The 12606-nt window shown below is 38.3% G+C and overlaps 1 protein-coding gene across 1 annotated transcript; it reads left to right on the top strand.

The window, feature by feature from the left end:
* The first annotated feature begins 856 nt into the window (after window positions 1–856).
* Window positions 857–12143, top strand: LOC111321506 (UPF0415 protein C7orf25 homolog). Its single transcript, XM_088730827.1, has 11 exons — window positions 857–1039; window positions 3087–3330; window positions 3589–3632; window positions 3765–3858; window positions 6127–6262; window positions 7667–7748; window positions 8067–8142; window positions 9785–9875; window positions 10406–10499; window positions 10591–10671; window positions 11561–12143. Exons 1-11 carry the CDS (start codon window positions 887–889, stop codon window positions 11657–11659), a joined length of 1194 nt encoding a protein of 397 aa, XP_088586953.1. The 5' UTR covers window positions 857–886; the 3' UTR covers window positions 11660–12143.
* Window positions 12144–12606: the final 463 nt, after the last annotated feature.

Genomic DNA, 12606 nt, shown 5'->3' with positions numbered 1-12606 from the left:
CTGCATTTACAACATCTATCAGGTATGTTGTGTTTGTTCGGTTTTTTAAATTGAATGACTATGAAATATAGTAATGGCCCTGAAGTAACAATATCGCCTCAAAAAAAAAAAAAACAAAATCAACATTCAACGATACTAAGTAGAATGTTAAATTGGTACTGTGAGAACATAACCCAAGGCCTTCTACTCTTAAGAGGGAGGGAGGAAGAGGAAAACTCTGCATTCGAGCCAAGTGTTCCATTCAGCTGGAGTTACTACCTGTGGATGATACGCCAGTCCTTAGCAGGTTACGCAAAGACCCGGATTCTAGGGCAGTGCCATCAGGCGACCACGTCTCCCGCTGAGTGGGCGAGGTAGGCGGAGTTATTAAGTAAACACACTTGTTTATCAATACACAGAATTTAATAATCAAGATAACGATTAAAAAACAGTTGCTCGCTCAAAGCGCTTAAAGTATACTTCAGTCGACTCGAAAAGCAAACCTCACCCGCCCCACATCATGCCATTACCATGGATGTACTTGCAAATCACCACCACAAATTTTGGAAATGTCATCTAAAAAATTGAATTCCTCCGTGCTGAAAGTTTCAAAGATCCTTGTTTCGCCACACTAGATATTATAAGCCCATTAAATATTTCAGTATACAAATTTCTCCTCCTGCCACCCACGTTGCGTTGATATGAGTTCTCTGAAAGCATAGTTTTGTCTCCTGATTAAGGGAAAAAGATCTGAAACCTTGAAGTGTAACATCGGCTTTGTTCCGTGAGGAAACGGTAGGATTCGTTCCTTTCTAGTGTTCCAATATTCCATTGTTCCAGTGTACTGATTTTCCAGAAGTTTCTTGATCTCTAGATTCCAGTCTGCTAACGGTTATCATTGGTCAAAATGGCGGAGAAAGTGTTTCCAGAGAAGTTAGTATCAGAGAGGATAGACAAAATACATGAAATGTTGTATAGGTGCAATACACTAGAGAAAACAATAGAAGGATTGACGAAGCTACAGAGAAAGCTATTAGCAGAGTTGAAATTCTTAACATCCGTGAGTATTGACTGCCAACTGTCTCAGGAAATTGTCTGGAGATGGTTTTTTTTAAATGAAATTACCATTGGTAAGATAAGCTTAAATCAGTGATTGTCCCGTGTATGGTTATTTTCAAGAATTTTTTGGGGGTCGAAAAATATTCACCCAACTTACACAGACCTGTAGAGACTGACAATGTGATTCGTTGCTGTCACCACCTCAACTACGCGGCCAAAAATTAGTCATTTAATATATAATTGATAAACTACTTTTTAATATGTAATATGTTGCTAATTGTGTTGAAGTAAAGGTCATTTATCTATCTATCTATCTACAGCTATATCTTTATCTATGTCTACACAGTATATCTATATCTATGATCTATCTACCTGCCTATCTATGAGACTAAACTTAGCTTTGAGAGGAGATTACAGGCAGCCCAAGTGTATTGTGTGTGACTTTGGGGTGTAAAGTTCATAAACGGCAATAACTAACTTATTAAGATTGAATTTCAAGTGTACGTGTGAGCCATTAAAAAAAGGACAAATTAAAAAAAAAATAAGAGGAATAAAACATGTGAAGTCTCCTTACCTTTTTTCCGTGGCCACTTTGTTGCCAATGGTCGTTTTAATGCTGTTTTGGCGACTTGCTTTGTGATGCATGCAGTGTCACCAGTCAACTGTAAAATAGGAAAAATTATAAAAAAATTAAGAAAAAATCAAAAAGAAAAATAAAAGCGAGGTATATATCGTATGAAGTCTCCTTTCCTTCTTCCATAGCTGCTTTGTCATTTACGGTCCATTTAATGCTGTTTTGGCGACTTTCTTTGTAACACGTGTGGTGCTACCAGTCAACTGTGTATAAAAAAACTCAAGGCTGGAAACTTCAGCCGGTCCCGAACACCAACCGTCACCATTCGAAGGCCGATAAATTCCACAAAAGTCAACCGATCTCCCTCAAATTTCCGCCTGAGAGAGCGCTTAGCTACTACCTACCCATTCCAGTGGCAAAAGTTGGCAACTTCCACTGCATTAATTGGTGAGCCGCTCCATTTTACCATCCATTCTGGCTAAATTGCTCTGTAGGTACACGTAATCCTTTTGCCCTTAACTATGGGATTCAAATATCAAAGTGTATCTAACCAAATAAAAGACTCTCCAGGGGATCGCTAGGAAGGTTGTGAAGTTTGCCCTGTTGTCAAACAACACTGTCTTGGGAGTTATACGTGTAGTTCAACCCAATGCGCTTTGATATTTGAATCCTGTAGTAAGGGCAAAAGGATTATGTGTACCTACAAAGCAATTTAGCCAGAGTGGATGGTAAAACAGAGCGGCCCTCAGATTGATGCAGCGGAATTTGGAAACTTTTGCCGCTGGAACAGGTAAGTAGTAGCTAAGTGCTCTCGTGTATGAAAATTTGAGGGAGATCGGTTGAATTATGTGGAATTTATTGGCCTTCGAGTGGCGACATTGGTGTTCGGGACCGGTTGAACTTTCCAGCCTTGAGTTTTTTTATACACAGTTGACTTGTAACACCACATGCATCACAAAAAAAGCTGCCAAAACAGCATTTAATGGACCGTACACCACAAAGCAGCCACGGAAGAAAGGAAAGGAGATTTCATGATATATTCCTCGCTTTTATTTTCCTTTTAATTTTTTGCTTAATTTTTTTAAAATTTTTCCTATTTTACAGTTGACTGGTGACACCACACGCATTATAAAGCAAGTTGCCAAAACAGTGTTAAAACAACCATTGGCAACAAAGCGGCTACGGAAAATAGGTATAGAGACTTCACATGTTTTATTCCTTGCTTTTATTACCCTTCTAAATCTTTTCTTATTTATTTATTTTTTAAATTTGTCCTTTTCTTAATGGCCCACACATACGCTTGAAATTCAAACTTAATATGTTAGTTATTGCCTTTAATGAACTTTACACCCCAAAAGTCACACACAGTACGCTTGATGTGTTGTGATCGAATACTTCAAGACAAACTAGAGAGATCTCATTGATTTATTGATCCATGTAATAAGACTAAGAATACTTTTAAAAAATTTCTCAGTTAAAAAGCTCTGAGCTGACATTGAAGCACCCGCACATCAAAAGCACCAATCTTTCATTCCTCGAAGCTGTGTTAGAGACTGTGGAAAGTGAAGGCAATGTTACTGCTGTGTTCAAGCCATTTTCTTTTGTGGGCAACAAGTCAATACAGTTAAGTTGTACTGTGGATATTGTTTGCAAAAGTGGCTGTTGTTGGATTAAGGTTACTGCAAGAAATGCTTCTGCATTACACAGGACATGGCAAGGTATATTTTTGTTAAATAATCATGATTAGTATATTTGTAAATGAATTGATTTTGATTTTTTCATGACCAAACTTAAAATTTACCATCTGACTTTTTTCTTTGTACAATCAACTTTCATTTAATTCTTGCAGATACTAACATTATCATTTTCCTAGGGAAAAGCAAGTTTTGCCGAATTTTGCTCTTTCCGTTTTGGCACAATGTTGTACTTATTATTACTTATTAGTACTTATTGGTATGTACATATATATTTTGTAGGGCAAGGAAACTTTGGTGAAAAAGACATTATCCACCAAGCAAAGGTGCGCACTGTAGTAATTGTTAGATACAATCATATGCTTTACATTTGGCTGAAGTTGTTCATTGTGATGCATCACTGATACATCAATTGAGTCAGATAATATCATACTGGTGTCATACTATTTCTTTTTCAGGAGTTATTAGAAGCAAGCAAGCAACACCCTGTAAATTATTCACCTCCAGTTGTTATAATTTCATGTTGTCAGGGCATCACAGAATCTCTGGCAAGTGAGTTTACATTTTAAAATAATAAAATGATTATGAACTGATTTAATTTTGAAATAGTTTGATGTGGCATCATCCTTGGAGACCCAGGGGCTGTGAGTTGATTTCAAGTTAAGGGCAGAAGAGCCCCTGGGGACATTGTCTTACAAGACTAGTTCCAAACGGTCGCAGTCATTCTGGCATCTGATTGGTGCCAGAAAATCTTTGTTTTTTTTTCTGCCCAATCAGAGTAAAGTGTGCTTTGGAGTCCTTTCATGTGTTTTAATACGGACATATACAAGAAGCTCTGTTGCTCACTGTTTGTTTGAGCTGTGCGATGAAGCTTTGCCCGTGGTGAAAAGTTTCAGTCTCAGCACACAATGTAAGAGAAATCGATCAGATTGTCCGCGAAAATCTTACCGGAAATTATACTGAATACTTTTGCAGGTATCAAAAGAGAACATGTTTAAAAGTTTGCTAGGTTCGCATAAAACATAATGGTTGCAAGCATTGATATGTCACTTTAAACGTTAGATGAGATGTAAGCTTAAATCTTTCTACCAGTGTAGAGTTTTTTGTATAATTTGTTGTAACTGAAACTTTTTCAATCCTGTGAGGCTATTTCATCGCATGGGCCACGCAGGTATGGCGAGCAACTGGCGCTTACGCAGCTTTCTGCTCGTGCCAAAATCTAATCTAATCTTCGCCTGAAAAAAAAAAGATAAGCTAAGCGTGGAAACTTTTGTTTATTAGATGTGGGTAGATAACCCTGTACTAAGCTGACATTTACAATAAAGCAAACCCACCTTTTCCATCCAATATTTCTTTATCTTTGGTTTTGTTTTCCCTAATGAAAGCAGCATCGATTCCCAATGATCAAAGGTATTTAACTTGGTCTTCAACAAGCGACAAATGAGGTGAATTAGCAATGACCAAGTAGAAGAGAATCCGTGGCCTTTCGAGCTCAAGAATTTGAACACTCTAGGCAGCAGTTGAAAGATTAAACTCTTTCCAAACCCCTTCGGTAACTGTTTGAAAACATCTCTCCTTCCCACGATGTTCTTGATAATTAGTTTTTGTTCAGATTTCAATTAGCTATAGCCGGAAACACAGCTAAGCTTTCTGTAAGTGCTTGCTGGAGGTCATCCACAAACTTGACGTTCTCTGCAACTTTGGCCAGATTGAGAAAGACTTTACTACAAAGCAAAGATTAGATTTTATAACATAACCAAAGTAAAGCACGTGCTCTGATTGGTCAATTTAGCGTCCCCCATTTACCCATGGGTGTATGCTGCTGACGTGAGCATATGCAAAGACTAGTTTTCCATGCACGCTTGTTTTTTTCTGGTCACGTAAGATTTGTTAAATAAAAGGGAACTCTTTAGCTACAATGTGTCAATGTTATGTTATAAAACAAATGGTAAACACCACAGCGTACACTACTGAGTTATGGATGCACTTGGAAGGTTTGCTAAGAACTCAAGAAGCTAGAGTTGCTCTCGGCTATTGCCTCGAGCGACTCTTACGCTTCTTTCATGCTTAGCAACCTCCCGCCTGCATCCATAACTCAATAGTGTACGCTGTGGTGTTTGCCATTTGTTAATTGGCGCACACAGAAAGCTACATAAGCATAAGCGCCAGTTGCTCGACATACCTGCGTGGCCCGTGCGACGAAATAACTTCACGAGATCGGAAAAGTTTCAGTCACAGAAAATTGTACAAAAAAATCTAGAAAGATTTAAGCTTACATCTCGTTTAACGTTTAAAGCGACATATCAACGCCTGCAACCATCGTGTTTTATAAGAACCTCGCAAACTTTTATACACATTCTCTTTGATACCTGCGAAAGTATTCAGTATAATTTCTGGTGAGATTTTTGCGGACAATCTGATCGATTCCTCTTACATTGTGTGCTGAGACTGACACTTTTCACCTCGAGCAAGGCTCTTTCGCACGGCCCAAACCAAAGCGAGCAACTGAGCTTCTAGTACATGTGCGTGTTAAAGCACACTTCACTCTGATTGGGCAGAAAAAAACAAAGATTTTCTGGCACCAATCACATGCCAGAACGACTGCGACCGTTTGGAACTATAGTCTTGTAAGACAATGTCCCCAGGGGCTCTTCTGCTCTTAACTTGAAATCGAGCCCCTGGGTCTCCGAGGATGATGTGGCATAGGATAGAGTACTTTTCATTTGTTTGATATTCCATTTGTTTGATATTAATGGATGCAAACTCTTCAATTTATGATTACAACTGACAACAGTTTGTTCTAATATTCTCATTTATTAGAAGCTTTGAGAAGCATGGGTATTTGTGTCAAAGGAAAACTTTTACCAGACCCCGAGAAAGGTGCTTTGGCTGGTACATGTAATGATGACACATTTACTGATAACAGGCTTCCTGCTGAATTTTATGAATTTGAATGGTTGGTAAATGATATCATCGTGGCATAAATATTCTGTGTCTCCTTATGCATATTTATAAGTTTACTTGAACAGTTTAAAACTAAGATGAAGCTATAATACAAGGAAATTTATAATCATGGTAATTGAATTGGGTTGGGTCCAATTTCAGTCAATAAGCAATTTCATTCAATATATTCTTGACTAGTGAACAACGGGGGTTTCAAAATGTTTTGAAGTGGGCAATTCAGTAGGGGCCAAAATGTGATTATTTTGACCAGAGTAACTAGGGACATGCTATCAAGAAGCTGGCAGAACAGGGGTTGGAACCCTTAGGAAGATTGTGCCCCTAGGGTCTTCCAACCTTGACCCTGTAGGGGACATGATTCATTCATTCCGCTGCCCTGGAAATAAATAGCCGAGGAAATTGTGGCATATTGCCCATATCCACCATACCAGACAGAATATAGAAAACACCCTGCACCACCAATCTTACTCCCTGGTCAAATTTTCTAATCAAGAATCTTGCTGGTCCATTAAGATTATAAGGAACCAAATGCTGTTGAGCTGCACACAAAGTACCACCTTACTTTTATGCCAACAAGGATGTTCACCCTCTCCCTCAGGAAACATACATTAGGAGTGCTTTGTAAATGAGTGTAAACTTTTGAGGTTTTGAATTGAAGTCAGCAACTGATGTCATCAATTGCCGACTTGTCTTAAAACCACTATAAAAAAATTGAAAGAACGTGAAGTGGTACATGAATTCTGATATGGACATATACCGCAACTGAGACCCGCCTTATTGGTGCTGGGGCTAGAGTGTGTTTCTTGCATGGCCTGTGAGGAAAAGAAAAGTAAGCTGGAAAACCTAATCAGTGCCAGATCCCTTTCATACAGTACCACCAGCTTGCTTTACTAAAGGCCTCCACCTCCTTGTGGGTGGAAAACATCCAGGTTTCAGGGCTAATAAGGAAGGCCTGCTCTGAGGCAGGTACTCTATCAATACTAAAAGATGCACACTGTGAAATAAAGAATAATATGTACCAACAAGAATTAATGAAAGCTTCTTTACAATTAAATATTACTCACAAGTCATATTATTAAAAAGTTTCATGTAACCTTTTACAGATCTAGCTAAACCAATGTAAATTGTTATAGAAAATAATAGGAATTTTTTAAAATATCCACTGAATAGAATGAACCATCTTTTAAAATTTACAATCAGTGGTTATCTCGTGTTTTTTTTTTTTTTTTTTTTGATGGTTTGATGCTGAGACCTTATTTAGATGGGGGGGGGGGGGGAGGTCTCTGTAAAGTTATTGTATCCTAGATGTGGCATTTAGTAATTATTATTATTATTTAGGGTAAGGTATACCTGATCATTTAAGGTACCTTAAATAATGATTGGTCTGATTTTCATTCAGTGCTTCTGTTAATCTTGATGTCACCACCATGATTGCCTATGTATCTGCATTGACCAATGGAGGCTGTGGATTCATCTTCAAGGTACTGGTAGTGTGTTCTAAGTACAAGATTCTAAATTTTTTTGCATTATTTTGATTGCCATGGACTCTGATAATTCACCTAAGGATTTGTTAGGTCTCTTTTAAAAGACGGAATTAAGCAGATGTCTCAAGTTATCCAATTTAAGACAATTTTGTTACCTCAACAATCAACAAATGGAATATATTTTTTCATTTTGTTCTTTTTATTATAAGTAATTTTGTTATACACAGAAAGTGGGCTTAAAGTTCATGAGATATGAAAATTATGTCTGACCTGTAGTTAATTTGCTGAATTTCTGTACTCATTTACTTACTCTAGGAGGCCATTTTGACCAAACAAGCAAAAGAAGAACAGCATAATCCAGTACTTCCAAAGTTAAAGGCTTTCTTTAAAGGTCTAACTTAAGTATATGCATTTGACTAGGAATAGCTTTTTGATGTTTTTGTCATCAGTACTTGCTAACCAGTCAAGTTCAAATTGATTAGAAACCCAGAATAATGAGCACCAGTTAGAAACTTTGGCTCAGGGGGAGTAAAAGTGTTGTTCTCTGTTCAACTTTCTTCCTTGTAATTGAAGACAACCTCAAAAGTGTACACTCATTTACATAGCACTCCCAATGTATGTTTCCTGAGGGAGAGGGAGAACATCCTTGTTGGCATAAAAGTAAGGTGGTACTTTGTGTGCAGCTCAACAGCATTTGGTTCCTTATAGTCTTAATGGACCAGCAAGATTCTTGATTAGAAAACTTGACCAGGGAGTAAGGTGCAGGGTGTTTTCTATATTCTGTCTGGTATGGTGGATGGATATGGGGAATATGCCACAGTATTTATTTCCTTAAACAGGGCAGTGAAATAAACAGATTGTGTTCCATACAGGGTCATGGTTTGAAGACCCTAGTGGCACAATCTTTCTAAGAGTGCCACCCATGGCATCAGTTAACAAAGAGCGGAACTTATACACTGGCTCTCTTAATTGTCACATCAGCCTGTTCTAAGCATCTAATGTGATTATATTTGTGATGCCATGCCTTTTTAGCTGTGGGGTTAACAAATTCACAGGCTTTAAATGTCTTTAAAAGTTCCATTGCAAACAACCTGAGCTCCCGTTTTATTGGCACATAATAAGGTCCCAATCCACCACCCCCCGATTCTGTTACTACTTGCGACATAGCTCAAGTGTTTTGGCGCACAGTTATTCTCCGTTTATACGAATTGTTCGGGTATGGAATAAACTGTCAACTCAAACAGTCCAAGCTGAGAACATTACTTCTTTTAAATCATTAGCCATAAGGGACATTCAGAACATGAAGACCCCGAACCACCTGAAAAGATTTTGAACTATTTACATTTATTGTTTCTTTTAGACTTTACATAATTTATCGTAGATTATTAGCACTACTAATCAGTTATTCTATATCTCCCAGCGTTAGCCTAGCTATTTGGGAGTATAAGTTCCAAGTTCCAAGTTCCATAGCTGCGCTGTCCACTATATGCACCACTCTGTAACTTGAATTAATAAGTCAAAATAGTTTCTTATTTGTGAATGTTTTGAAGCCTTTATCAAGTGACCGTTTGTTCTCTAATTAACTAAGGAGTGTCTTGAAAACTATTTTATTTGTTTGGCGTAAAGCATTTGTCAAAACTGTCTGCGACCTGAATCCACTCTGTCGTCAGCGATTGTTTCATGACCTGTGCTTGTAATGCCAGATAGATGGCTGACTTTGTAAAAAAGAATAGGCGCTGTCATCATTCTACGTGTACCTGGAGTGCAATGGTCAATGCTCGTAAACAAAAGTTGTACCTATGTCCACTACTGCAACATAACAACCTATTTCTTTAAAAAAAGGGAGTAAGTTTCTAAAGAAACTGTAGGTGCTGCATCATTAGGAGAGTACAACGGTATAATTTGGGAATCCTTCGCTCTGACGAAGGGCTAACGCTCGAAACGTCAGTTTTTAAACTCTTTTACGGTGGCCAATTTACTCAGTTGATAAAACTAAGATGAACCCATTTCTTTGATTGATTAACACATCTTAGGGAAAAAGTTATTTGCATGTCAGTCAGCAGTAAGAGACTTCAGCGCCATTTTACAAACAATTGGTGGTCATAACGAACAGGAGCGGGCCAGGTAAATGAACATGTATATTGTTTGAATTGAAATCAGACCAAGTACAAAGTACACTGACTTTTAGTTGAGTTGTTGATACATATTTTCAATGCGTGTTTTGTTTTTCTGTAACCTCGGTTTGTCAGTAGTTTTTTAAGACAAAGAGCTCCGACGACAACAAAAGAGACAACAAAAGGTTTTGATGAAAGATAGTTTTACCCTTCACTGGCCATTGCTGGTTAACTATACCAAAACAAGGACGTAAAAAAAAAAAAAAAAATCCTGGATGGAAGGCTGCCAACAAAGTTTTACATGTCTGATTGAAAACCGAAAGTTTACCAGTAATATATAGTAATTAACAGATTGTTGACTAATACTAACCCACAAGGCCAAACAAGTGCGATGCATTTTTCTGAAAATTTTGGAACCACCACGGTGTAGAGTACGGATGACAGAGCACGAGCAAGCGACTACGATCGTTTTTGAACATGGCGAAATTACAGTCTTTTGTGAAGATAGTCCACATTGGTCTGACTGTTGGTGTTTTTCAGGGCTCTCCTTGAAAATGTTACAGTTGTTGAGGATAATCCTTCAACTAGGTCCCTTAGTATGCGAACAAGTGGAAGTATTAAGGAACGATCAAAGGTAACCTTTAAAGTTTAAGTTAGGACTGAATATTTCAGGAAAAAATAAACCTTCAAATCGTTTTCTCACACTTAGTTGTTTTGTTGTTTAGATTATCTTTGGTACTGGTGACTCATTGAAAGCCATAACTTGCACAGCAAATGTGGCGTTTACAAGAGCAGCAGCTACTCAGGTATAACATAATATGAATCACGATGGAATATCCTGTTACTAGTGTTATGGTTGTGAAAGAACAGCCGCACTAGGAGACACGGTAGCTGATATCCTGTTATTAGTGTTATGTTTGTGAAAGACCAGCCGCACCAGGAGACACGGTAGCTGATATCCTGTTACTAGTGTTATGTTTGTGAAAGACCAGCCGCACTAGGAGACACGGTAGCTGATATCCTGTTATTAGTGTTATGTTTGTGAAAGACCAGCCGCACTAGGAGACGCGGTAGCTGCTATCCTGTTACTAGTGTTATGTTTGTGAAAGACCAGCCGCACAAAGGAGACACGGTAGCTGATATCCTGTTACTAGTGTTATGTTTGTGAAAGACCAGCCGCACTAGGAGACACGGTAGCTGATATCCTGTTACAAGTGTTATGTTTGTGAAAGACCAGCCGCACTAGGAGACGCGGTAGCTGATTTGTTTTCGCTTTTAGTTGACTCGAGATCAAAAGGTATGCGATCGAACACATGCCTGCCTGCTTTACTGTAGCGTCTTTTTCGATAAGTGCCTTTGCACGGCCAAACTGCTGAGGGTTGGGGGTGGGGCGCCTGGAATGATACTTCTCATCGCAGCGTTCGCCTCTTGGCTTCTTTAAAATAACTCAATAACTTACATATTTTATTTGTACCATTATCAGCTAGAAGGAGCATTCGCTATGGCCTTGTGATAGATAATCTTATTTGTGAGAGAGCTTTAGATTTTATTTTCAAGTTGTCTTGATTTTTGTCTTTGAATTTTTTCAATGTCGTCTGCATTTATCCCATTTACTGCTTCCGTCGCCTTTAGTTTAAAACTTCATAAACACTTCTATAAACATTTCAAATTACTTTCTTTTTTATTCATATACAGGGAGTTGAATTCACTGTTTTCATGCACGAGTCACGAGCCCTAACGGAAGTGAAGGAATCTCAGGCCATAAGGGCTTATCCTGAACACGATGTTACGTGAAGGACAGCACCCGAGATGTGAAAGCACTTCATCTGTGCTTGGTACCCGAGCTGAGATTTAAGGAAATAACAAAACAGTCTTCCTTTGACCTTTGTTCCTTCTGAAAAAGTAACTTCAGTTTGACTTAAGTTTAAAATTTTTATATGCACAGGATTACAGTTGTTTGAAGATTTGGTTGTTTGCAAACCGCACTGATTAGCGTCGAGACTGGGCTGTTGGCTTTTTTCTGTTTCTTTTCAAAACAACGTCATCTTGGAAGATTTAAGGTAACCATTTTAAAGCAAAAGATACGATGTGGGGGAACGCGTGTTGATTAGCTTTCTTGTGTCATTTGGTCGTGGCGAGATTATAATCCTGGGTGAGTGGTGTAGAGATCGAATGTGAATGAAAGTCATGAAAGTGTCGACTGTTGAGCGTTTGACAAGAATGTCGAAGAATGAAATCTAAATGTTCCTTCAATGCAATAATAAATTTGAAACTATTATAGAGACCGTTCAAATGTTTTTGAACTCATTCGTTGTGTGTTTACCGTCAAATGTGGTGAGTCATGAACATTAAACAAACTTAAGTAAGGGACATTCTGGAGACAAGCCGTGTTAGGACATAGCGCGTGCAGAAAGCTATCGAAAACCTTACTACGTTTGATGAAGCAAGGGAAGCCGAAGTTTGATCAGGTGACAGGGGTTGCCTTGAGTTGACATGAGTGAACGTCATTTGATTAAATTGCCATATTGGCCAATTGGCTGCTGGCTAGTAACTGCTTTTTGTGTCAGTTCGTTTGTCCAAACGAAATCGAGGTTTATCCAATACAGCTTGGTTAAAAACAATTTCCTCCATGGCCTGATTATTTCATCCTAGAATGTTGGCTTTGTTGCAAATAAATTGTTTTCTTTGTTTTGACTACCTTTAAGGCGCACGTTGCTGGAATAATTGTCAGTAAAATTCCG

This window comes from Stylophora pistillata, chromosome 8 (assembly GCF_964205215.1).
Source record: "Stylophora pistillata chromosome 8, jaStyPist1.2, whole genome shotgun sequence".
NCBI lineage: Eukaryota > Metazoa > Cnidaria > Anthozoa > Scleractinia > Pocilloporidae > Stylophora > Stylophora pistillata.
This window is presented reverse-complemented; position numbering and strand designations above follow the sequence as displayed.

Coding starts and splice junctions, on each gene's coding strand:
- LOC111321506 (XM_088730827.1), top strand. CDS start 887: ATGGCGGAGAAAGTGTTTCCAGAGAAGTTAGTATCAGAGAGGATAGAC. Junction 1,040..3,086: donor AGTTGAAATTCTTAACATCC/GTGAGTATTGAC, acceptor AAAATTTCTCAG/TTAAAAAGCTCTGAGCTGAC. Junction 3,331..3,588: donor ATTACACAGGACATGGCAAG/GTATATTTTTGT, acceptor TATATTTTGTAG/GGCAAGGAAACTTTGGTGAA.